This window comes from Oncorhynchus tshawytscha, linkage group LG09, assembly GCF_018296145.1.
Source record: "Oncorhynchus tshawytscha isolate Ot180627B linkage group LG09, Otsh_v2.0, whole genome shotgun sequence".
NCBI classification, from domain to species: domain Eukaryota; kingdom Metazoa; phylum Chordata; class Actinopteri; order Salmoniformes; family Salmonidae; genus Oncorhynchus; species Oncorhynchus tshawytscha.
In genome coordinates this window covers 3,280,286-3,306,872 of record NC_056437.1, presented here as the reverse complement: position 1 = coordinate 3,306,872, position 26,587 = coordinate 3,280,286, and the positions used below count along the sequence as shown (strand labels likewise).

Here is a 26,587-nt window from a genome sequence, read left to right as displayed (position 1 = left end):
CTCTCTCTGAGTAGAGTAATGAATGTTCTCTCTCTGAGTAGAGTAATGAATGTTCTCTCTCTGAGTAGAGTAATGAATGTTCTCTCTCTGAGTAGAGTAATGAATGTTCTCTCTCTGAGTAGAGTAATGAATGTTCTCTTTCTCTGTGTAGAGTAATGAATGTTCTCTTTCTCTGTGTAGAGTAATGAATGTTCTCTCTCTCTGTGTAGAGTAATGAATGTTCTCTCTCTCTCTGTGTAGAGTAATGAATGTTCTCTATCTCTCTGTGTAGAGTAATGAATGTTCTCTCTCTCTGAGTAGAGTAATGAATGTTCTCTCTCTGAGTAGAGTAATGAATGTTCTCTCTCTCTCTGTGTAGAGTAATGAATGTTCTCTATCTCTCTGTGTAGAGTAATGAATGTTCTCTCTCTCTGAGTAGAGTAATGAATGTTCTCTCTCTGAGTAGAGTAATGAATGTTCTCTCTCTCTGTGTAGAGTAATGAATGTTCTCTCTCTCTCTGTGTAGAGTAATGAATGTTCTCTTTCTCTGTGTAGAGTAATGAATGTTCTCTCTCTCTCTGAGTAGAGTAATTAATGTTCTCTCTCTGAGTAGAGTAATGAATATTCTCTCTCTGAAGTAGAGTAATAGAATTTTCTCTCTGTGTAGAGTAATGAATATTTCTCTCTCTCTGTGTAGAGTAATGAATATTTCTCTCTCTGGTAAATAATGAAATATTCTCTCTCTGAGTAGAGTAACAGAATGTTTCTCTCTCTGTGTAGAGTAATGATATTTCTCTATCTCTCTGTGTAGAGTAATGAATGTCTCTCTCTCTGTGTAGAGTAATGAATGTTTCTCTCTCTCTTATGTAGAGTAATGATATTTCTCTATCTCTCTGAGTAGAGTAATAGATATTCTCTCTCTGGTAGAGTAATGAATGTTCTCTCTCTCTGAGTAGAGTAATGATATTTACTCTCTCTCTGTGTAGAGTAATGAATGTTCTCTCTCTCTGGTAGAGTAATGAATATTTCTCTCTCTCTGAGTAGAGTAATGAATGTTCTCTCTCTGAGTAGAGTAATGAATGTTCTCTCTCTGTGTAGAGTAATGAATGTTCTCTCTCTCTGTGTAGAGTAATGAAATGTTCTCTATCTCTCTGTGTAGAAGTAATGAATGTTCTCTCCTCTGGTAAGAGTAATGAATGTTCTCTCTCTGAGTAGAGTAATGAATGTTCTCTCTCTGAGTAGTAATTCTCTCTCTCTGAGCAGAGTAATGAATATTTCTCTCTCTGTGTAGAGTAATGAATATTTCTCTCTCTCTGAGTAGAGTAATGAATGTTCTCTCTCTCTGAGTAGAGTAATGAATGTTCTCTCTGTGTAGAGTAATGAATGTTCTCTCTCTCTCTCTGAGTAGAGTAATGAATGTTCTCTCTCTGAGTAGAGTAATGAATGTTCTCTCTCTGAGTAGAGTAATGAATATTCTCTCTCTGAGTAGAGTAATGAATGTTCTCTCTGAGTAGAGTAATGAATGTTCTCTCTCTGAGTAGAGTAATGAATGTTCTCTCTCTGAGTAGAGTAATGAATGTTCTCTCTCTGAGTAGAGTAATGAATGTTCTCTCTCTGTGTAAAGTAATAGAATGTTCTCTATCTCTCTGTGTAGAGTAATGAATGTTCTCTCTCTGTGTAGAGGTAATGAATTTCTCTATCTCTCTGTGTAGAGTAATGAATGTCTCTCTCTCTCTGTGTAGAGTAATGAATGTCTATCTCTCTGTAAGTAATGAATGTTCTCTCTCTCTGAGTAGAGTAATGAATGTTCTCTCTCTGAGTAAGAGTAATGAATGTTCTCTCTCTGTGTAGAGTAATGAATATTCTTCTCTCTGGTAGAGTAATGAATGTTCTCTGAGTAGAGTAATGAATGTTCTCTCTCTCTGTGTAGAGAAATGAATGTTCTCTATCTCTGTGTAGAAGTAATGAATATTTCTCTCTCTCTGTGTAGAGTAATGAATGTTCTCTCTCTCTCTGTGCAGAGTTCTCTCTCAGTGAATGTTCTCTTTCTCTGTGTAGAGTAATGAATGTTCTCTCTCTCTGTGTAGAGTAATGAATGTTCTCTCTCTGAGTAGAGTAATGAATCATTTCTCTCTCTGAGTAGAAATGAATGTTCTCTCTCTGTGTAAAGTAATGAATGTTCTCTCTCTCTGTAGAGTAATGATGTTCTCTCTCTGAGTAGAGTAATGAATGTTCTCTCTCTGAGTAGAGTAATGAATATTCTCTCTCTGAGTAAGAGTAATGAATGTTCTCTTTCTCTGTGCAGAGTAATGAATTTCTCTCTATCTCTCTGTAGAGAGTAATGAATGTTTCTCTCTCTGTGTAGAGTAATGAATGTTCTCTATCTCTCTGTAGGTAATGAATGTTCTCTCTCTCTGTGTAAGAGTAATGAATGTTCTCTTCTCTGAGTAGAGTAATAGATATTTCTCTCTCTCTGAAGTAGAGTAATGAATGTTCTCTCTCTGAGTAGAGTAATGAATGTTCTCTCTCTCTGTGTAGAGTAATGAATGTTCTCTCTCTCTGTGAGTAGAGTAATGAATGTCTCTCTCTGTGTAGAGTAATGAATATTCTCTCTCTCTGTGTAGAGTAATGAATGTTCTCTCTCTCTCTGTGTAGAGTAATGAATGTTCTCTCTCTGTGTAGAGTAATGAATGTTCTCTCTCTGAGTAGAGTAATGAATGCCTCTCTCTCTGAGTAGAGTAATGAATGTTCTCTCTCTGAGTAGAGTAATGAATATTCTTCTCTCTCTGGTAGAGTAATGAATGTCTCTCTCTCTCTGAGTAGAGTAATGAATGTTCTCTCTCTGAGTGTAAGTAATGAATTTTCTCTCTTTCTCTCTCTCTGAGTAGAGTAATGAATGTTCTCTCTCTGAGTAGAGTAATGAATTTTCTCTCTGAGTAGAGTAATGAATATTTCTCTCTCTGAGTAGAGTAATGAATGTTCTCTCTCTGAGTAGAGTAATGAATGTTCTCTCTCTGAGTAGAGTAATGAATGTTCTCTCTCTCTGATAGTAATGAATTCTCTCTCTCTCTGTGTAGAGTAATGAATGTTTCTCTCTCTGTGTAGAGTAATGAATGTTCTCTCTCTCTGTGTAAGTAATGAATGTTCTCTCTCTCTGTGTAGAGTAATGAATGTTCTCTCTCTCTGTGTAGAGTAATGAATGTTTCTCTCTCTCTGTGTAGAGTAATGAATGTTCTCTCTCTGAGTAGAGTAATGAATGTTCTCTCTCTGAGTAGAGTAATGAATGTTCTCTCTCTGAGTAGAGTAATGAATGAATGTTCTCTCTCTAGTAGAGTAATGAATGTTCTCTCTCTCTGTGTAGAGTAATGAATGTTCTCTCTCTCTGTGTAGAGTAATGAATGTTCTCTCTCTCTGTGTAGAGTAATGAATGTTCTCTCTCTGTGTAGAGTAATGAATGTTCTCTCTCTCTGTGTAGAGTAATGAATGTTCTCTATCTCTCTGTGTAGAGTAATGAATGTTCTCTCTCTCTGTGTAGAGTAATGAATGTTCTCTATCTCTCTGTGTAGAGTAATGAATGTTCTCTCTCTCTGAGTAGAGTAATGAATGTTCTCTTTCTCTCTGAGTAGAGTAATGAATGTTTCTCTCTCTGTGTAGAGTAATGAATGTTCTCTCTCTCTGTGTAGAGTAATGAATGTTCTCTCTCTCTAGTAGAGTAATGAATCTCTCTCTCTCTGTGTAGAGTAATGAATGTTCTCTCTCTCTGTGTAGAGTAATGAATGTTTCTCTCTCTGTAGAGTAATGAATGTTCTCTCTCTGAGTAGAGTAATGAATGTTCTCTCTCTGAGTAGAGTAATGAATGTTCTCTCTCTCTGAGTAGAGTAATGAATGTTTCTCTCTCTGAGTAGAGTAATGAATGTTCTCTCTGAGTAGAGTAATGAATGTCTTCTCTCTGAGTAGAGTAATGAATGTTCTCTCTGTGTAGAGTAATGAATGTTCTCTCTCTCTAGAGTAATGAATTTCTCTATCTCTCTGTGTAGAGTAATGAATGTTCTCTATCTCTCTGTGTAGAGTAATGAATGTCTCTCTCTCTGTGTAGAGTAATGAATGTTCTCTCTCTCTAGTAGAGTAATGAATGTTCTCTCTCTGAGTAGAGTAATGAATGTTCTCTCTCTGAGTAGAGTAATGAATGTTCTTCTCTCTCTGTGTAGAGTAATGAATGTTCTCTCTCTCTGAGTAGAGTAATGAATATTCTCTCTCTCTGTGTAGAGTAATGAATTTCTCTTTCTCTGTGTAGAGTAATGAATGTTCTCTCTCTCTCTGTGTAGAGTAATGAATGTTCTCTCTCTCTGTGTAGAGTAATGAATGTTCTCTCTCTGAGTAGAGTAATGAATGTTCTCTCTCTGTAAGTAGAGTAATGAATGTTCTCTCTCTGAGTAGAGTAATGAATGTTCTCTCTCTGAGTAGAGTAATGAATATTTCTCTCTCTCTGAGTAGAGTAATGAATGTTCTCTCTCTGAGTAGAGTAATGAATGTTCTCTCTCTGTGTAGAGTAATGAATGTTCTCTCTCTCTGTGTAAGTAATGAATATTCTCTCTCTGTGTAGAGTAATGAATGTTCTCTCTCTGTGTAGAGTAATGAATGTTCTCTCTCTGTGTAGAGTAATGAATGTTCTCTCTCTCTGAGTAGAGTAATGAATGTTCTCTCTCTCTCTGTGTAGAGTAATGAATATTTCTCTCTCTGTGTAGAGTAATGAATGTTTTCTCTCTCTGTGTAGAGTAATGAATGTTTCTCTCTCTGAGTAGAGTAATGAATGTTCTCTCTCTGTGTAGAGTAATGAATTCTCTCTCTCTGTGTAGAGTAATGAATGTTCTCTCTCTCTGTGTAGAGTAATGAATTTCTCTCTCTCTGTGTAGAGTAATGAATGTTTCTCTCTCTGAGTAGAGTAATGAATGTTCTCTCTCTGTGTAGAGTAATGAATGTTCTCTCTCTCTGTGTAGAGTAATGAATGTTTTCTCTCTCTGAGTAGAGTAATGAATGTTCTCTCTCTGTGTAGAGTAATGAATGTTCTCTCTCTGAGTAGAGTAATGAATGTTCTCTCTCTGAGTAGAGTAATGAATATTCTCTCTCTGTGTAGAGTAATGAATTCTCTCTCTCTCTGAGTAAAGTAATGAATTCTCTCTCTCTGTGTAGAGTAATGAATGTTTCTCTCTCTCTGTGTAGAGTAATGATATTCTCTCTCTCTGTGTAGAGTAATGAATGTTCTCTCTCTGAGTAGAGTAATGAATGTTCTCTCTCTGTAGAGTAATGAATATTTCTCTATCTCTCTGAGTAGAGTAATGAATGTTCTCTCTCTGTGTAGAGTAATGAATTTCTCTCTCTGAGTAGAGTAATGAATGTTCTCTCTCTGAGTAGAGTAATGAATGTTCTCTCTCTGAGTAGAGTAATGAATGTCTCTCTCTCTGAGTAGAGTAATGAATGTTCTCTCTCTCTGAAGTAGAGTAATGAATGTTCTCTCTCTCTGAGTAGAGTAATGAATGTTCTCTATCTCTCTGTGTAGAGTAATGAATGTTCTCTATCTCTCTGTGTAGAGTAATGAATGTTCTCTCTCTGAGTAGAGTAATGAATGTTCTCTCTCTCTGAGTAGAGTAATGAATGTTCTCTCTCTCTGAGTAGAAGTAATGAATGTTTTCTCTCTCTGTAGAGTAATGAATGTTCTCTCTCTCTGTGTAGAGTAATGAATGTTCTCTCTCTGTGTAGAGTAATGAATGTTCTCTCTCTGTGTAGAGTAATGAATGTTCTTCTCTCTCTCTGTGTAGAGTAATGAATGTTCTCTCTCTGTGTAGAGTAATGAATGTTTCTCTCTCTGTGTAGAGTAATGAATGTTTCTCTCTCTGTGTAGAGTAATGAATGTTCTCTCTCTCTGTGTAGAGTAATGAATGTTCTCTCTCTCTGTGTAGAGTAATGAATGTTCTTTCTCTCTCTGAGTAGAGTAATGAATGTTCTCTCTCTCTGAGTAGAGTAATGAATGTTCTCTCTCTCTGAGTAGAGTAATGAATATTTTCTCTCTCTGTGTAGAGTAATGAATATTTCTCTCTCTCTGAGTAGAGTAATGAATGTTCTCTCTCTGAGTAGAGTAATGAATGTTCTCTCTCTGAGTAGAGTAATGAATGTTCTCTCTCTGAGTAGAGTAATGAATGTTCTCTCTCTCTGTAGAGAGTAATGAATGTTCTCTATCTCTCTGTGTAGAGTAATGAATGTTCTCTCTCTGAGTAGAGTAATGAATGTTCTCTCTCTGAGTAGAGTAATGAATGTTCTCTCTCTGAAGTAGAGTAATGAATGTTCTCTCTCTCTGAGTAGAGTAATGAATGTTCTCTCTCTGTGTAGAGTAATGAATGTTCTCTCTCTCTGTGTAGAGTAATGAATGTTCTCTCTCTGAGTAGAGTAATGAATGTTCTCTCTCTGTGTAGAGTAATGAATGTTCTCTCTCTGAGTAGAGTAATGAATGTTCTCTCTCTGAGTAGAGTAATGAATGTTCTCTCTGAGTAGAGTAATGAATGTTCTCTCTCTGAGTAGAGTAATGAATGTTCTCTCTCTGAGTAGAGTAATGAATGTTCTCTCTCTCTGAGTAGAGTAATGAATGTTCTCTCTCTGAGTAGAGTAATGAATGTTTCTCTCTCTGTGTAGAGTAATGAATGTTCTCTATCTCTCTGTGTAGAGTAATGAATGTTCTCTCTCTCTCTGTGTAGAGTAATGAATTTCTTCTCTGTGTAGAGTAATATCTATCTCTCTGTGTAGAGTAATGAATGTTCTCTCTCTCTGTAGAGTAATGAATATTTCTCTCTCTCTGTGTAGAGTAATGAATGTTCTCTCTCTGTGTAGAGTAATGAATTTCTCTCTCTCTGAGTAGAGTAATGAATGTTCTCTCTCTCTGTGTAGAGTAATGAATGTTCTCTCTCTCTGTGTAGAGTAATGAATGTCTCTCTCTGTGTAGAGTAATGAATGTCTCTCTCTCTCTGTGTAGAGTAATGAATGTTCTCTTCTCTCTGTGTAGAGTAATGAATGTTCTCTCTCTCTGAGTAGAGTAATGAATGTTTCTCTCTCTGAGTAGAGTAATGAATTTCTCTCTCTCTGAGTAGAGTAATGAATGTTCTTCTCTGTGTAGAGTAATGAATGTCTCTCTCTGTGTAGAGTAATGAATGTTCTCTCTCTGAGTAGAGTAATGAATGTTCTCTCTCTCTGAGTAGAGTAATGAATGTTCTCTCTCTGAGTAGAGTAATGAATGTTCTCTCTCTCTGTGTAGAGTAATGAATGTTCTCATCTCTCTGTGTAGAGTAATGAATGTTCTCTCTCTCTGTGTAGAGTAATGAATGTTCTCTATCTCTCTGTGTAGAGTAATGAATGTTCTCTCTCTCTGAGTAGAGTAATGAATGTTCTCTCTCTGAGTAGAGTAATGAATGTTCTCTCTCTCTCTGAGTAGAGTAATGAATGTTCTCTCTCTGTGTAGAGTAATGAATGTTCTCTCTCTCTCTGAGTAGAGTAATGAATGTCTCTCTGAGCAGAGTAATGAATGTTCTCTCTCTGTGTAGAGTAATGAATGTTCTCTCTCTGTGTAGAGTAATGAATGTTCTCTCTCTCTGTGTAGAGTAATGAATGTTCTCTCTCTGTGTAGAGTAATGAATGTTTCTCTCTCTGAGTAGAGTAATAATGTTCTCTCTCTGAGTAGAGTAATGAATGTTCTCTCTCTGAGTAGAGTAATGAATGTTCTCTCTCTGTGTAGAGTAATGAATGTTCTTCTCTCTGAGTAGAGTAATGAATGTTCTCTCTCTCTGAGTAGAGTAATGAATGTTCTCTGTGTAGAGTAATGAATGTTCTCTCTCTCTGTGTAGAGTAATGAATGTTCTCTCTCTCTGTGTAGAGTAATGAATATTTCTCTCTCTCTGTGTAGAGTAATGAATGTTCTATCTCTCTGTGTAGAGTAATGAATGTTCTCTCTCTGAGTAGAGTAATGAATGTTCTCTCTCTCTGAGTAGAGTAATGAATGTTCTCTCTCTGAGTAGAGTAATGAATGTTCTCTCTCTCTCTGTGTAGAGTAATGAATGTTCTCTCTCTCTGAGTAGAGTAATGAATGTTCTCTCTCTCTGAGTAAGAGTTCTCTTCTCTCTGTGTAGAAGTAATGAATGTTCTCTCTCTCTGTGTAGAGTAATGAATGTTCTCTATCTCTCTGTGTAGAGTAATGAATGTCTCTCTCTCTCTGTGTAGAGTAATGAATGTTCTCTCTCTGTGTAGAGTAATGAATGTTCTCTCTCTGAGTAGAGTAATGAATGTTCTCTCTCTGAGTAGAGTAATGAATGTTCTCTCTCTGAGTAGAGTAATGAATGTTCTCTCTCTCTGAGTAGAGTAATGAATGTTCTCTCTCTGTGTAGAGTAATGAATGTTCTCTCTCTCTGAGTAGAGTAATGAATGTTCTCTCTCTCTGTGTAGAGTAATGAATGTTTCTCTCTCTGTGTAGAGTAATGAATGTTCTCTCTCTCTGAGTAGAGTAATGAATGTTCTCTCTCTCTAGAGTAATGAATGTTTCTCTCTGAGTAGAGTAATGAATGTTCTCTCTCTGTGAGTAGAGTAATGAATGTTTCTCTCTGAGTAGAGTAATGAATGTTCTCTCTCTGAGTAGAGTAATGAATGTTCTCTCTCTGAGTAGAGTAATGAATGTTCTCTCTCTGAGTAGAGTAATGAATGTTCTCTCTCTCTGTGTAGAGTAATGAATGTTCTCTCTCTCTGTGTAGAGTAATGAATGTTCTCTCTCTCTGTGTAGAGTAATGAATGTTCTCTATCTCTCTGTGTAGAGTAATGAATGTTCTCTCTCTCTCTGTGTAGAGTAATGAATGTTCTCTCTCTGAGTAGAGTAATGAATGTTCTCTCTCTGAGTAGAGTAATGAATGTTCTCTTTCTCTGAGTAGAGTAATGAATGTTCTCTCTCTCTGTGTAGAGTAATGAATGTTCTCTCTCTCTGTGTAGAGTAATGAATGTCTCTCTCTCTGAGTAGAGTAATGAATGTCTTCTCTGAGTAGAGTAATGAATGTTCTCTCTCTGTGTAGAGTAATGAATGTTCTCTCTCTCTGTGTAGAGTAATGAATGTTCTCTCTCTCTGTGTAGAGTAATGAATGTTCTCTCTCTCTGTGTAGAGTAATGAATGTTCTCTCTCTCTGTGTAGAGTAATGAATGTTCTCTCTCTGAGTAGAGTAATGAATGTTCTCTCTCTCTGAGTAGAGTAATGAATGTTCTCTCTCTGAGTAGAGTAATGAATGTTCTCTCTCTGTGTAGAGTAATGAATGTTCTCTCTCTCTGTGTAGAGTAATGAATGTCTCTCTCTCTGAGTAGAGTAATGAATGTTCTCTCTCTCTGAGTAGAGTAATGAATGTTCTCTCTCTGAGTAGAGTAATGAATGTTCTCTCTCTAGAGTAATGAATGTTCTCTCTCTGTGTAGAGTAATGAATGTTCTCTCTCTCTGTGTAGAGTAATGAATGTTCTCTCTCTGAGTAGAGTAATGAATGTTCTCTCTCTGAGTAGAGTAATGAATGTTCTCTCTCTGAGTAGAGTAATGAATGTTCTCTCTCTCTGTGTAGAGTAATGAATGTTCTCTTCTCTGTGTAGAGTAATGAATGTTCTCTCTCTCTGTGTAGAGTAATGAATGTTCTCTCTCTCTGTGTAGAGTAATGAATGTTTCTCTCTCTCTGAGTAGAGTAATGAATGTTCTCTCTCTGAGTAGAGTAATGAATGTTTTCTCTCTGAGTAGAGTAATGAATGTTCTCTCTCTGAGTAGAGTAATGAATGCTCTCTCTCTGTGTAGAGTAATGAATGTTCTCTCTCTGTGTAGAGTAATGAATGTTCTCTCTCTCTGAGTAGAGTAATGAATGTTCTCTCTCTCTGTGTAGAGTAATGAATGTCTCTCTCTCTGTGTAGAGTAATGAATGTTCTCTCTCTCTGTGTAGAGTAATGAATGTTCTCTCTCTCTGTGTAGAGTAATGAATCTCTCTGTGTAGAGTAATGAATGTTCTCTCTCTGAGTAGAGTAATGAATGTTCTCTCTCTGAGTAGAGTAATGAATGTCTCTCTCTCTGAGTAGAGTAATGAATGTTCTCTCTCTGAGTAGAGTAATGAATATTTCTCTCTCTCTGAGTAGAGTAATGAATGTTCTCTCTCTCTGTGTAGAGTAATGAATGTTTCTCTCTCTGAGTAGAGTAATGAATGTCTCTCTCTCTGTGTAGAGTAATGAATGTTCTCTCTCTCTGAGTAGAGTAATGAATGTTCTCTCTCTGTGTAGAGTAATGAATGTTCTCTCTCTCTGTGTAGAGTAATGAATGTTCTCTCTCTCTGAGTAGAGTAATGAATGTTCTCTCTCTGAGTAGAGTAATGAATGTTCTCTCTCTGAGTAGAGTAATGAATGTTCTCTCTCTGAGTAGAGTAATGAATGTTCTCTCTCTCTCTGAGTAGAGTAATGAATGTTCTCTCTCTGTGTAGAGTAATGAATGTTCTCTCTCTCTGAGTAGAGTAATGAATGTTCTCTCTCTGTGTAGAGTAATGAATGTTCTCTCTCTCTGTGTAGAGTAATGAATGTTCTCTCTCTCTGTGTAGAGTAATGAATGTTCTCTCTCTGAGTAGAGTAATGAATGTTCTCTCTCTGAGTAGAGTAATGAATGTTCTCTCTCTGAGTAGAGTAATGAATGTTCTCTCTCTCTGTGTAGAGTAATGAATGTTCTTCTCTCTCTGTGTAGAGTAATGAATGTTCTCTCTCTCTGAGTAGAGTAATGAATGTTCTTCTCTGTGTAGAGTAATGAATGTTCTCTCTCTGTGTAGAGTAATGAATGTTCTCTCTCTCTGTAGAGTAATGAATGTTCTCTCTCTCTGTGTAGAGTAATGAATGTTCTCTCTCTCTCTGTGTAGAGTAATGAATGTTCTCTCTCTCTCTGAGTAGAGTAATGAATGTTCTCTCTCTGAGTAGAGTAATGAATGTTCTCTCTCTGAGTAGAGTAATGAATGTTCTCTCTCTGAGTAGAGTAATGAATGTTCTCTCTCTCTGTGTAGAGTAATGAATGTTCTCTCTCTCTGTAGAGTAATGAATGTTCTCTCTCTGTGTAGAGTAATGAATGTTCTCTCTCTCTGTGTAGAGTAATGAATGTTCTCTCTCTGTGTAGAGTAATGAATGTTCTCTATCTCTCTGTGTAGAGTAATGAATGTTCTCTCTCTCTCTGTGTAGAGTAATGAATGTTCTCTCTCTCTGTGTAGAGTAATGAATGTTTCTCTCTCTGAGTAGAGTAATGAATGTTCTCTCTCTGAGTAGAGTAATGAATGTTCTCTCTCTCTGAGTAGAGTAATGAATGTTCTCTCTCTGAGTAGAGTAATGAATGTTCTCTCTCTGAGTAGAGTAATGAATGTTTCTCTCTCTGAGCAGAGTAATGAATGTTCTCTCTCTGTGTAGAGTAATGAATGTTCTCTCTCTCTGTGTAGAGTAATGAATGTTCTCTCTCTGTGTAGAGTAATGAATCTCTCTGTGTAGAGTAATGAATGTTCTCTCTCTCTGTGTAGAGTAATGAATGTCTCTCTCTCTGAGTAGAGTAATGAATGTTCTCTCTCTCTGAGTAGAGTAATGAATGTTCTCTCTCTGAGTAGAGTAATGAATGTTCTCTCTGAGTAGAGTAATGAATGTTCTCTCTCTGTGTAGAGTAATGAATGTTCTCTCTCTCTGGTAGAGTAATGAATGTTCTCTCTTCTCTCTCTCTGTGTAGAGTAATGAATGTTCTCTCTCTGAGTAGAGTAATGAATGTTCTCTCTCTGAGTAGAGTAATGAATGTTCTCTCTCTGAGTAGAGTAATGAATGTTCTCTCTCTGAGTAGAGTAATGAATGTTCTCTCTCTGAGTAGAGTAATGAATGTTCTCTCTCTGAGTAGAGTAATGAATGTTCTCTCTCTGAGTAGAGTAATGAATGTTCTCTCTCTCTGAGTAGAGTAATGAATGTTTCTCTCTCTCTGTGTAGAGTAATGAATGTTCTCTCTCTCTGTGTAGAGTAATGAATGTTCTCTCTCTCTGTGTAGAGTAATGAATGTTCTCTCTCTCTGTGTAGAGTAATGAATGTCTCTCTCTGAGTAGAGTAATGAATGTTCTCTCTCTGAGTAGAGTAATGAATGTTCTCTCTCTGAGTAGAGTAATGAATGTTCTCTCTCTCTGTGTAGAGTAATGAATGTTCTCTCTCTGTGTAGAGTAATGAATGTTCTCTCTCTGAGTAGAGTAATGAATGTTCTCTCTGAGTAGAGTAATGAATGTCTCTCTCTCTGTGTAGAGTAATGAATGTTCTCTCTCTGTGTAGAGTAATGAATGTTCTCTCTCTCTGTGTAGAGTAATGAATGTTCTCTCTCTCTGTGTAGAGTAATGAATGTTCTCTCTCTGAGTAGAGTAATGAATGTTCTTCTCTGAGTAGAGTAATGAATGTTCTCTCTCTGAGTAGAGTAATGAATGTTCTCTCTCTGAGTAGAGTAATGAATGTTCTCTCTCTCTGTGTAGAGTAATGAATGTTCTCTCTCTCTGTGTAGAGTAATGAATGTTCTCTCTCTCTGTGTAGAGTAATGAATGTTCTCTCTCTCTGTGTAGAGTAATGAATGTTCTCTCTCTGTGTAGAGTAATGAATGTTCTCTCTCTGAGTAGAGTAATGAATGTTCTCTCTCTGTGTAGAGTAATGAATGTTCTCTGAGTAGAGTAATGAATGTCTCTCTGTGTAGAGTAATGAATGTTCTCTCTCTGTGTAGAGTAATGAATGTTCTCTCTCTCTGTGTAGAGTAATGAATGTTCTCTCTCTGAGTAGAGTAATGAATGTTCTCTCTCTCTGAGTAGAGTAATGAATGCTCTCTCTCTCTGTGTAGAGTAATGAATGTTCTCTCTCTCTGTGTAGAGTAATGAATGTTCTCTCTCTCTGTAGAGAGCAATGAATGTTCTCTCTGAGTAGAGTAATGAATGTTCTCTCTCTCTGAGTAGAGTAATGAATGTTCTCTCTCTGTGTAGAGTAATGAATGTTCTCTCTCTGAGTAGAGTAATAATGTTCTTCTCTCTGAGTAGAGTAATGAATGTTTCTCTCTGAGTAGAGTAATGAATGTTCTCTCTCTGTGTAGAGTAATGAATATTCTCTCTCTCTGTGTAATAATGAATGTTCTCTCTCTCTGTAGAGTAATGAATGTTCTCTCTCTCTGAGTAGAGTAATGAATGTTCTCTCTCTGAGTAGAGTAATGAATGTTTCTCTCTCTGGTAGAGTAATGAATGTTCTCTCTCTGTGTAGAGTAATGAATGTTCTCTCTCTGAGTAGAGTAATGAATGTTCTCTCTCTGTGTAGAGTAATGAATGTTCTCTGAGTAGAGTAATGAATGTTCTCTCTCTGAGTAGAGTAATGAATGTTCTCTCTCTCTCTGTGTAGAGTAATGAATGTTCTCTCTCTGAGTAGAGTAATGAATGTTCTCTCTCTCTGAGTAGAGTAATGAATGTTCTCTCTCTGAGTAGAGTAATGAATGTTCTCTCTCTCTGTGTAGAGTAATGAATGTTCTCTCTCTGAGTAGAGTAATGAATGTTCTCTTCTCTGAGTAGAGTAATGAATGTTCTCTCTCTGAGTAGAGTAATGAATGTCTCTCTCTGAGTAGAGTAATGAATGTTCCTCTCTCTGTGTAGAGTAATGAATGTCTTCTCTCTCTGAGAGAGTAATGAATGTCTCATCTCTGAGTAGAGTAATGAATGTTCTCTCTCTCTGAGTAGAGTAATGAATGCCTCTGGTAGAGTAAATGAATCTCTCTCTGTAGAGTAATGAATGTTCTCTCTCTGTGTAGAGTAATGAATGTTCTCTCTCTCTGAGTAGAGTAATGAATGTCTTCTCTCTGAGTAGAGTAATGAATGTCTCTCTCTGTGTAGAGTAATGAATGTTCTCTCTCTCTGTGCAGAGTAATGAAATGTTCTCTGAGTAGAGTAATGAATGTTCTCTCTCTGAGTAGAGTAATGAATGTCTCTCTCTCTGAGTAGAGTAATGAATGTTCTCTCTCTGTGTAGAGTAATGAATGTTCTCTCTCTATGTAGAGTAATGAATGTTCTCTTTCTGTAGAGTAAATGAATGTTCTCTCTCTGAGTAGAGTAATGAATGTTCTCTCTCTGTGTAGAGTAATGAATGTTCTCTATCTCTCTGAGTAGAGTAATGAATGTTCTCTCTCTCTGTGTAGAGTAATGAATGTCTATCTCTGTGTAGAGTAATGAATGTTCTCTCTCTGTGTAGAGTAATGAATGTTCTCTCTCTGAGTAGAGTAATGAATGTTCTCTCTGAGTAGAGTAATGAATGTTCTCTCTCTCTGAGTAGAGTAATGAATGTCTCTATCTCTGTGTAGAGTAATGAATGTTCTCTCTCTCTCTGTAGAGTAATGAATGTTCTCTATCTCTGAGTAGAGTAATGAATGTTCTCTCTCTCTGAGTAGAGTAATGAATGTTCTCTCTGTGTAGAGTAATGAATGTTCTCTCTCTGTGTAGAGTAAATGAATGTCTCTATCTCTGTGTAGAGTAATGAATGTTCTCTCTCTGTGTAGAGTAATGAATGTTCTCTATCTCTGTGCAGAGTAATGAATGTTCTCTCTCTGAGTAGAGTAATGAATGTTCTCTCTCTCTGAGTAGAGTAATGAATGTTCTCTCTCTCTGAGTAGAGTAATGAATGTTCTATCTCTCTGTGTAGAGTAAATGAATGTTCTCTCTCTGAGAGTAATGAATGTCTCTCTCTCTGAGTAGAGTAATGAATGCTCTCTCTCTGAGTAGAGTAATGAATGTTCTCCTCTGAGTAGAGTAATGAATGTTCTCTCTCTGTGTAGAGTAATGAATGTTCTCTCTCTCTGAGCAGAGTAAAGAATGTCTCTCTCTCTGAGCAGAGTAATGAATGCTCCCTCTCTCTGAGTAGAGTAATGAATGTTCTCTTCTCTGAGTAGAGTAATGAATGTTCTCTCTCTCTGTGTAGAGTAATGAATGTCTATCTCTCTGTGTAGAGTAATGAATGTCTCTCTCTCTGTGTAGAGTAATGGAATGTTCTCTCTCTCTGTGTAGAGTAAATGAATGTTCTATCTCTCTGTAGAGTAATGAATGTTCTCTCTCTCTGAGTAGAGTAATGAATGTTCTCTCTCTGTGCAGAGTAATGAATGTTCTCTCTCTCTGAGTAGAGTAATGAATGTTTCTCTCTGTGTAGAGTAATGAATGTCTCTCTCTGAGTAGAGAATGAATGTTCTCTCTCTGTGTAGAGTAATGAATGTTCTCTCTGAGTAGAGTAATGAATGTTCTCTCTGAGCAGAGTAAATGAATGTTCTCTCTCTCTGTGTAGAGTAATGAATGTTCTCTATCTCTCTCTGTAGAGTAATGAATGTTCTCTGAGTAGAGTAATGAATGTTCTCTCCTCTCTGTGTAGAGAATGAATGTTCTCTTCTCTGAGTAGAGTAATGAATGTTCTCTCTCTGTAGAGTAATGAATGTCTTCTCTGTGTAGAGTAATGAAATGTTCTCTCTCTCTGAGTAGAGTAATGAATGTTCTCTCTCTGAGTAGAGAAATGAATGTTCTCTCTCTGTGTAGAGTAATGAATGTTCTCTCTCTGAGTAGAGTAATGAATGTTTCTCTGAGTAGAGTAATGAATGTCTCATCTCTCTGAGAGTAAGGAATGTTCTCTCTGAGCAGAGTAATGAATGTTCTCTCTGAGTAGAGTAATGAATGTTCTCTCTGAGTAGAGTAATGAATGTTCTCTCTCTGAGTAGAGTAATGAATGTTCTCTCTGAGTAGAGTAATGAATGTTCTCTCCTCTGTGTAGAGTAAATGAATGTTCTCTATCTCTCTGTGTAGAGTAATGAATGTTCTCTCTCTCTGTGTAGAGTAATGAATGTTCTTCATCTCTGTGTAGAGTAATGAATGTTCTCTCTCTCTGTGTAGAGTAATGAATGTCTCTCTCTGAGTAGAGTAATGAATGTTCTCTCTCTGAGTAGAGTAATGAATGTTCTCTCTGAGTAGAGTAATGAATGTCTCTCTCTCTGTGTAGAGTAATGAATGTTCTCTCTCTGTGTAGAGTAAATGAATGTTCTTCTCTCTGAGTAGAGTAATGAATGTTCTCTTTCTCCGTGTAGAGTAATGAATGTTCTCTCTCTCTCTCTGTGTAGAGTAATGTGTTCTCTCTCTCTGAGAGAGTAATGAATGTTCTCTCTGTGTAGAGTAATGAATGTTCTCTCTGTGTAGAGTAATGAATGTTCTCTCTCTGTGTAGATGTGAATGTTCTCTCTGTGTAGATGAATGTTCTCTATTTTTCTGTGTAGAGTAATGAATGTTCTCTATCTCTGTGTAGAGTAATGAATGTTCTTCTCTGTGTAGATGAATGTTCTCTCTGTGTAGATGAATGTTCTCCTTCTCTGTGTAGAGTAATGAATGTTCTCTCTCTCTCTCTCTGTAGATGAATGTCCTCTCTCTCTGTGTAGATTAATGTTCTCTCTCTCTCTCTCTGTGTAGATGACTGTCCTCTCTCTCTGTGTAGATGAATGTTCTCTCTCTCTCTGTGTAGATGAATGTTCTCTCTCTCTCTCTCTCTCTCTGTGTAGATGAATGTTCTCTTTCTGTGTAGATGAATGTTCTCTCTATCTCTGTGTAGATGAATGTTCTCTTACTTTCTGTAGGTCTTCTATGGACCTCTCAGTCTTCTTCAGTCTCTCTCTGAGCATCTGTTCTTTAGCTGAGATCTGACACTCCTCGCTCTCCAACAGACCAATCTCTGACTCCAACCTACAATGAAAGAACAAAAAGAAACCATGAAAAAAAACCTTTAAATCATCCTAAATGGATCAAATAAAGGATTTTAACTACAACTATTTCATATGAGTGGCTTGGTATTTTGGGTGGTCAAACTCAACTCTGACCTTGAAGCCAGTTCCACCCTGTTGTCATTGTTCCCCTCTAATCAGGGACTGATTTAGACCTTGGACACCAGCTGTGTAACATGAATGATGAAGTAGGACAGAAAAGCAGCAGGCTCCGGACCTCGTAACGTAAAATCCACCATGTTAGGAAGAAACACAACACATTCTCTATTCCTCCAAATCCAGTGTGGAACAATGGAACAGCAACACATGGTGACGTGATGTTAGTATGAGCAGGAGGCCTTTCTGGTAATGGCTCTTATTGGTGTAAATTGGCCACGCCTTTCTGGTAATGGCTCTGATTGGTGTAAAGCTGCCACTCCTTTCTGGAAATGGCTCTGATTGGTGTAAATTGGCCAAGCATTTCTGGTAATGGCTCTGATTGGTGTAAATTGGTCACGCCTTTCTGGTAATGGCTCTGATTGGTGTAAATTGGCCACACCTTTCTGGTACCTGTCTGGTCTCCTGTTAGACAGGGGGAGGCTGTACCAGTCTTAACCTCTACCTGTCTGGTCTCCTGTTAGACAGGGGGAGGCTGTACCAGTCTTAACCTCTACCTGTCTGGTCTCCTGTTAGAAAGGGGGAGGCTGTACCAGTCTTAACCTCTACCTGTCTGGTCTCCTGTTAGACAGGGGGAGGCTGTACCAGTCTTAACCTCTACCTGTCTGGTCTCCTGTTAGAAAGGGGGAGGCTGTACCAGTCTTAACCTCTACCTGTCTGGTCTCCTGTTAGACAGGGGAGGCTGTACCAGTCTTAACCTCTACCTGTCTGGTCTCCTGTTAGAAAGGGGGAGGCTGTACCAGTCTTAACCTCTACCTGTCTGGTCTCCTGTTAGACAGGGGGAGGCTGTACCAGTCTTAACCTCTACCTGTGTCCGTTCAGATATGACAGGTTCAGCCTGATACAGAGGATATTTCTTTTGGGTCGTGTATATTTCTCTGCTACCGCACGGCAAGCGGTACCGTGGGGCCAAGGCTTCTAAACAGTTCTACCACCAAGCCTCCAAGCCACATCAGTCTGTGTTCCGTTGTTTACAACCAATAAGTAACTAGGTACAGAGCCTTCGGAAAATATTCAGACCCTCGACTTTTTCCACATTTTGTTACGTTACGGCCTTATTCTAAAATGGATTACATTGTTTTTTTTCCCTCAAAGTACACAAAACACCCCATAATGACCAAGCAAAAACAGGTTATTAGATATTTATGCAAATGTATAAATAAAATAATGAAATATTACATTTACATTAGTATTCAGACCTTTTACTCAGTACTTTGTTGAAGCACCTTTGGCAGCGATTACAGCCTCCAGTCTTCTTGGGTATGACGCTACAAGCTTGGCACACCTGTATTTGGGGAGTTTCTCCCATTCATCTCTGCAGATCCTCTCAGGCTCTGTCAGGTCCCCATTTTTAAAATAAAGTGGTGATCCTAACTCACCTAAAATAGGGATTTTTACTAGGATTTAAATGTCAGGAATTGTGAAAAACAAAGTTTAAATGTATTTGGCTAAGGTGTATGTAAACTTCCGACTTCCGACACACACAAACACACACACACACACGCACACACGCGCACACGCACACACACACACACACACACACACACACACACACACACACACACACACACACACACACACACACACACACACACACACACACACACACACACACACACACACACACACACACACACATTCCATTTATCCCAGAGGACCTGGGTTTGGGTTATTATTTTTGCTGGCTAGCCAATCAGGAAGCATCGTTCAGAGGAACCCCCCCCCCCTGCCTCCTCCCTGGTCATTTCCTGCCATTGTATACTGCAAGAGGGTTCCAGAATGCCTCAAAAGTTCCATGGTCAGTAATAACAAGGAAGCTTCCCAAGATTCCATCTCTTAGTCCACCCTATTCCTTATATAGTGCACTACTTTAGACCAGAGCCCTATGGAACCCTATTCCCTATATAGTGCACTACTATAGACCAGAGCCCTATTCCCTATATAGTGCACTACTATAGACCAGAGCCCTATTCCCTATATAGTGCACTACTATAGACCAGAGCCCTATTCCCTATATAGTGCACTACTATAGACCAGGGACCATAGGGGTTCATAGAGTTCTACTGCGATGGTCAACACTGACATCTGGTCAATACCAACACCTGCACCCCGTGGTCAATACCAACACCTGCACCCCCGTGGTCAATTACCAACACCTGCACCCCCGTGGTCAACAACAACACCTGCACCCCGTGGTCAATACCAACACCTGCACCCCGTGGTCAATTACCAACACCTGCACCCCGTGGTCAATACCAACATCTGCACCCCGTGGTCAATACCAACAACTGCACCCCGTGGTCAATACCAACACCTGCACCCCGTGGTCAATACCAACATCTGCACCCCGTGGTCAATACCAACACCTGCACCCCTGTGGTCAATACCAACACCTGCACCCCCGTGGTCAATTACCAACACCTGCACCCCCGTGGTCAATACCAACATCTGCACCCCGTGGTCAATACCAACAACTGCACCCCCCGTGGTCAATACCAACACCTGCACCCCGTGGTCAATACCAACATCTGCACCCCGTGGTCAATACCAACACCTGCACCCCCGTGGTCAATACCAATACCAATACAACATGACAAAGACCACCGTGTTGAAAACACAAACATCCTCTCTGTGGTCCGAGGTCACTCCCCTCTCCCCTTTTTTTCTCACTTTCACTTTTTCTGCTCCCTCCCCTCTCCCTCCTCTCTCCCTCCACTCTCCCTCCTCTCTCCCTCCACTCACCCTCCTCTCTCCCTCCACTCTCCCTCCTCTCTCCCTCCAATCTCCCTCCTCTCTCCCTCCTCTCTCCTCCTCTCTCCCTCCACTCTCCCTCCTCTCTCCCTCCACTCTCCCTCCTCTCTCCCTCCTCTCTCCCTCCACTCTCCCTCCTCTCTCCCTCCTCTCTCCCTCCACTCTCCCTCCTCCCTCTCCCTCCTCTCTCCCTCCACTCTCCCACCACTCTCCCTCCTCTCTCCCTCCACTCTCCCACTTCTTCCTCCCACCACTCTCCCACTCTCCCTCCACTCTCCCTCCTCTCTCCCTCCTCTCTCCCTCCACTCTCCCTCCTCTCTCCCACCACTCTCCCTCCACTCTCCCACTCTTCTTCCTCTCTCCAGCTCTCCCTCCACTCTCCCACTCTCCTTCCTCTCTCCAGCTCTCCCTCCACTCTCCCACTCTTCTTCCTCTCTCCCACTCTCCCTCCTCTCTCCCTCCACTCTCCTCCACTCTCCCTCCTCTCTCCCTCCTCTCTCCCTCCACTCTCCCTCCTCTCTTCCTCCTCTCTCCCTCCTCTCTCCCTCCTCTCCCTCCACTCTCCCTCCTCTCTCCCTCCCTCTCCCTCCACTCTCCCTCCTCTCTCCCTCCTCTCTCCCTCCACTCTCCTTCCACTCTCCCACTCTTCTTCCTCCCACCACTCTCCCACTCTCCCTCCACTCTCCCTCCACTCTCCCTCCACTCTCCCACTCTTCTTCCTCCCTCCACTCTCCCTCCTCTCTCCCTCCACTCTCCCTCCACTCTCCCTCCACTCTCCCACTCTTCTTCCTCCCTCCACTCTCCCTCCTCTCTCCCTCCACTCTCCCTCCACTCTCCCTCCACTCTCCCACTCTTCTTCCTCCCACCACTCTCCCACTCTCCCTCCACTCTCCCTCCACTCTCCCACTCTCCTTCCTCTCTCCAACTCTCCTTCCTCTCCAGCTCTCCCTCCACTCTCCCACTCTTCTTCCTCTCTCCCACTCTCCCTCCTCTCTCCCTCCACTCTCCCTCCACTCTCCCTCCTCTCCCTCCTCTCTCCCTCCCTCTCCCTCCTCTCTCCCTCCACTCTCCCTACTCTCTCCCTCCTCTCTCCCTCCACTCTCCCTCCACTCTCCCTCCACTCTCCCTCCTCTCTCCCTCCACTCTCCCTCCACTCTCCCTCCTCTCTCCCTCCACTCTCCCTCCTCTCTCCCTCCACTCTCCCTCCTCTCTCCCTCCTCTCTCCCTCCACTCTCCCTCCACTCTCCCTCCACTCTCCCACTCTTCTTCCTCCCACCACTCTCTGTCCACTCTCCCTCCACTCTCCCACTCTTCTTCCTCTCTCCCACTCTCCTTCCTCTCTCCAACTCTCCCTCCACTCTCCCACTCTCCCTCCACTCTCCAACCTCCCACCACTCTCCCTCCTCTCTTCAACTCTCCCTCCTCTCTTCAACTCTCCCTCCACTCTCCCACTCTCCCTCCACTCTCCCTCCACTCTCCCACTCCCCCTCCACTCTCCCTCCACACTCCCACTCTCTCTCCACTCTCCTTCCTCTCACCAACTCTCCCTCCACTCTCCCACCACTCCCTGTGGCTGATGTGAGTAAGACATTTAAGCGTGTTAACCCTCACAAGGCTGCCGGCCCAGACGGCATCCCCAGCCGCGTCCTCAGAGCATTTGCAGACCAGCTGGCTGGAGTGTTTACGGACATATTCAATCTCTCCCTATCCCAGTCTGCTGTCCCCACATGCTTCAAGATGTCCACCATTGTTCCTGTTCCCGAAGGTAACTGAACTAAATGACTATCGCCACGTAGCACGCACTTAAGGTCATCATGAAGTGCTTTGAGAGGCTAGTTAAGATCCTCTTCTTTACCTGACACCCTAGACCCACTTCAATGTGCTTACTGCACCAATAGATCCACAGACGATGCAAATCGCCATCGCACTGCACACTGCCCTATCCCATCTGGAGAAGAGGCATACCTGTGTAAGAATGTTGTTAATTGAACACAGCTCAGCCTTCAACACCATAGTACCCTCCAAGCTCATCGTTAAGCTCGAGACCCTGTGTCTGAACCCCGCCCTGTGTAACACCTAAAACACAAGGGTGCGTGTTCAGCCCCCTCCTGTACTCCTTGTTCATCCACCACTGCGTGGCCATGCACGCCTCCAACTCAATCATCAAGTTTGCAGACGACACAACAGTGGTAGGCTTGATTACCAACAACGACGAGATGGCCTACAGGGAGGATGTGTGGGCCCTCGGAGTGTGGTGTCAGGAAAATAACCTCTTCCTCAACGTCAACAAAGCGAATGTGCTGATCGTGGACTTCAGGAGACAGCAGAGGGAACACGCCTCTATCCACATCGACGGAACAGCGGTGGAGAAGGTGGAAAGCTTCAAGTTCCTCGGTGTACACATCACTGATGATCTGAAATGGTTCCACCCACACAGACAGTGTGGTGAAGAAGGTGCAACAGCGCTTGGCCCCTAAAACCCTCACAAACTTTTCACAGATGAACAATTGAGAGCATCCTGTCGGGCTGTATCACTGCCTGGAATGGCAACTGCACCGCCCACATCGCAGGGCCCTCCAGAGGGTAGTGAGGTCTGCACAACGCATCACCGGGGGAAAACCACCTGCCCTCCAGGACATCTACAACACCCGATGTCACAGGAAGGCCAAAAAGATCATCAACGATATCAACCACCCGAGCCACGGCCTGTTCACCCCGCTATCATCCAGAAGGCGAGGTCAGTAGAGGTGCATCAAAGCTGGGACAGAGAGACTGAAAAACAGCTTCTATCTCAAGGCCATCAGACTGTTCAACAACCATCACTAGCCGGCTCCCACCCGGTTACTCCTTAGTGACTGCTGCCCTATGTACATAGACATGGAATCACTGGTCACTTTAATAATGGAACACTAGTCACTTTAATAATGTTTACATACTGCTTTACTCATCTCATATGTACAGTGGGGAGAACAAGTATTTGATACACTGCCGATTTTGCAAGGTTTTCCTACTTACAAAGCATGTAGAGGTCTGTCATTTTTATCATAGGTACACTTCAACTGTGAGAGACGGAATCTAAAACAAAAATCCAGAAAATCACATTGTATGATTTTTAAGTAATTCGGTCTGTATGTTCCCTAGCCGTTGGCAGAACAGTTGAAACTGGAGCAGCAGCACAACCAGGTGGACTGGGGACAGCAAGGAGTCACCATATCAGGTGGTCCCGAGCCTTCTGACGGTCTGTATGTTCCCTAGCCGTTGGCAGAACAGTTGAAACTGGAGCAGCAGCACAACCAGGTGGACTGGGGACAGCAAGGAGTCATCATGCCAGGTGGTCCTGAGCCTTCTGACGGTCTGTATGCAGTATATTTGGGAATAGCAGTCATTGGAAAGAAGTGGAGGGCTCTCAACAAAAACATTTAATAATCAATGAAAAGGTAAAAGGTCAATGAACATATGGCGGTTATTAGACAGAGACAGTGCCAGAGACAAACAGAGACAGAGACAGAGACAGACAGAAACAGAGACAGTGACAGTGACAGAGACAGAGACAGAGACACAGACAGAGACAGAGACAGAGACAGTGACAGTGACAGAGACAGACAGAGACAGAGACAGAGACAAACAGAGACAGAGACAGAGACAGAGACAGACACAGTGACAGAGAAAGTGACAGTGACAGAGACAGAGACAGAGACAGAGAGAGTGACAGAGACAGAGACAGAGACAGAGAGAGTGACAGAGACAGAGACAGAGACAGAAACAGAGACATAGACAGAGACAGTGACAGAGACAGAGACAGAGACAGACAGAAACAGAGACAGACAGTGACAGTGACAGTGACAGAGACAGAGACAGTGACAGAGACAGAGACAGAGACAGACAGAAACAGAGACATAGACAGAGACAGTGCCAGAGACAGACAGAGACAGAGACAGAGACAGAGACAGAGACAGAGACAGAGACAGAGACAGAGACAGAGACAGTGACAGTGACAGAGACAGAGACAGAGACAGAGACAGAGACAGTGACACTGACAGAGACATAGACAGAGACAGAGACAGACAGAAACAGAGACAGTGCCAGAGACAGTGCCAGAGACAGACAGAGACAGAGACAGTGACAGAGACAGAGACAGACAGAAACAGAGACATAGACAGAGACAGTGCCAGAGACAAACAGAGACAGACAGAAACAGAGACATAGACAGAGACAAAGACAGAGACAGACAGAGACAGAGACAGAGACAGAGAAAGTGACAGAAACAGAGACAGAGAATTTATGGAGCTATCTCAGTGTAAAGTCACTGTACAGCACTGAGCCTGTCCCACATTCACCCAGACATCTCAGACTAACAGGAAATATACTGGCTCTGCTTCCTCAAGTGGTGCAACTGAACACTACAAAAAAAATAAAGGGAGCACTAAAATAACACATCTTAGATCTGAATGAATGAAATATTCTTATTAAATACTTTTTTCTTTACATAGTTGAATGTACTGACAACAAAATCACACAAAAATGATCAATGGAAATCAAATTTATCAACCTATAGAGGTCTGGATTTGGAGTCAAAATTAAAGTGGAAAACCACACTACAGGCTGATCCAACTTTGATGTAATGTCCTTAAAACAAGTCAAAATGAGGCTCAGTAGTGTGTGTGGCCTCCACGTGCCTGTATGACCTCCCTACAACGCCTGGGCATGCTCCTGATGAGGTGGCGGATGGTCTCCTGAGGGATCTCCTCCCAGACCTGGACTAAAGCATCCGCCAACTCCTGGACAGTCTGTGGTGCAACGTGGCGTTGGTGGATGGAGCGAGACATGATGTCCCAGATGTGCTCAATTGGATTCAGGTCTGGGGAACAGGCGGGCCAGTCCATAGCATCAATGCCTTCCTCTTGCAGGAACTGCTGACACACTCCAGCCACTTGAGGTCTAGCATTGTCTTGCATTAGGAGGAACCCAGGACCAACCGCACCAGCATATGGTCTCACAAGGGGTCTGAGGATCTCATCTCGGTACCTAATGACAGTCAGGCTACCTCTGGCGAGCACATGGAGGGCTGTGTGGCTCCCCAAAGAAATGCCACCCCACACCATGACTGACCCACCGCCAAACCGGTCATGCTGGAGGATGTTGCAGGCAGCAGAACGTTCTCCACGGCGTCTCCAGACTGTCACGTCTGTCACATGTGCTCAGTGTGAACCTGCTTTCATCTGTGAAGAGCACAGGGCGCCAGTGGCGAATTTGCCAATCTTGGTGTTCTCTGGCAAATGCCAAACATCCTGCACAGTGTTGGGCTGTAAGCACAACCCCACCTGTGGACGTCGGGCCCTCATACCACCCTCATGGAGTCTGTTTCTGACCGTTTGAGCAGACACATGCACATTTGTGGCCTGCTGGAAGTCATTTTGCAGGGCTCTGGCAGTGCTCCTCCTGCTCCTCCTTGCACAAAGGCAGAGGTAGCGGTCCTGCTGCTAGGTTGTTGCCCTCCTATGGCCTCCTCCACGTCTCCTGATGTACTGGCCTGTCTCCTGGTAGAGCCTCCATGCTCTGGACACTACGCTGACAGACACATCAAACCTTCTTGCCACAGCTCGCATTGATGTATCATCCTGGATGAGCTGCACTACCTGAACCACTTGTGTGGGTTGTAGACTCCGTCTCATGCTACCACTAGAGTGAAAGCACCACCAGCATTCAAAAGTGACCAAAGCATCAGCCAGGAAGCATAGGAACTGAGAAGTGGTCTGTGGTTATCACCTGCAGAACCACTCCTTTATTGGGGGTGTCTTGCTAATTGCCTATAATTTCCACCTGTTGTCTATTCCATTTGCACAACAGCATGTGCAATTTATTATATTATATTATCTATTTATTATTATTTATTATTACAGGTAACTTATTAGATACTATGCATTTTGGGCGAGTTGGAATATTTCTAAATCAAACGCGCCAAATAAATCGACATTTTGGGGATATAAATATAAAGAAGGACATTATCGACCAAAAGGACCATTTGTGATGTTTCTGGGACATTTTGGAGTGACAACAGAAGAAGATCTTCAAAGGTAAGGCATGAATTATATATTATAATTATATCGTTATTTCTGATTTTTGCGTCGCCACCTGCCTGGTTGAAAATTATTTTCATGCGTTTGTATGCGGGGGCGCTGTCCTCAGATAATCGCATTTCGCCGTAAAGCCTTTTTGAAACATACAGTGGATTATTGGATGAACAAGAAGATAAGCTTTATTTTGATGTATTACACTTGTATTTTCGTGAATATTGATTCTGTAGTTTGAATTCTCTGCCATTTCACTGGATGTTGTCAAATCCATCCTGCTAAAGGGATTGGCGCGCGAAGGGATCAGTAAGAGGCTAAAGGGATTGACGCGCGAAGGGATCAGTAAGAGGCTAAAGGGATTGGCTCGCGAAGGGATCAGTAAGAGGCTAAAGGGATTGGCGCACGAAGGGATCAGTAAGAGGCTAAAGGGATTGGCGCGCGAAGGGATCAGTAAGAGGCTAAAGGGATTGGCGCGCGAAGGGATCAGCAAGAGGCTAAAGGATTGGCGCGCGAAGGGATCAGTAAGAGGCTAAAGGGATTGGCTCGTGAAGGGATCAGTAAGAGGCTAAAGGGATTGGCTCGCGAAGGGATCAGTAAGAGGCTAAAGGGATTGGCTCGCGAAGGGATCAGTAAGAGGCTAAAGGGATTGGCTTGTGAAGGGATCAGTAAGAGGCTAAAGGGATTGGCTCGCGAAGGGATCAGTAAGAGGCTAAAGGGATTGGCTCGAAGGATCAGTAAGAGGCTAAAGGGATTGGCTCGCGAAGGGATCAGTAAGAGGCTAAAG

General features: G+C 41.8%; 1 protein-coding gene across 1 annotated transcript in view; it reads right to left on the bottom strand.

Moving 5' to 3' along the window:
• Positions 1-26,587, bottom strand: part of LOC112239193 (paralemmin-2) — a 167,368-nt gene that overhangs the window by 16,152 nt on the left and 124,629 nt on the right. The window contains exon 5 of the mRNA XM_042326371.1: positions 16,673-16,787. Coding sequence (XP_042182305.1) covers positions 16,673-16,787 — 115 coding nt within the window. The remainder of the gene's footprint in view (positions 1-16,672; positions 16,788-26,587) is intronic.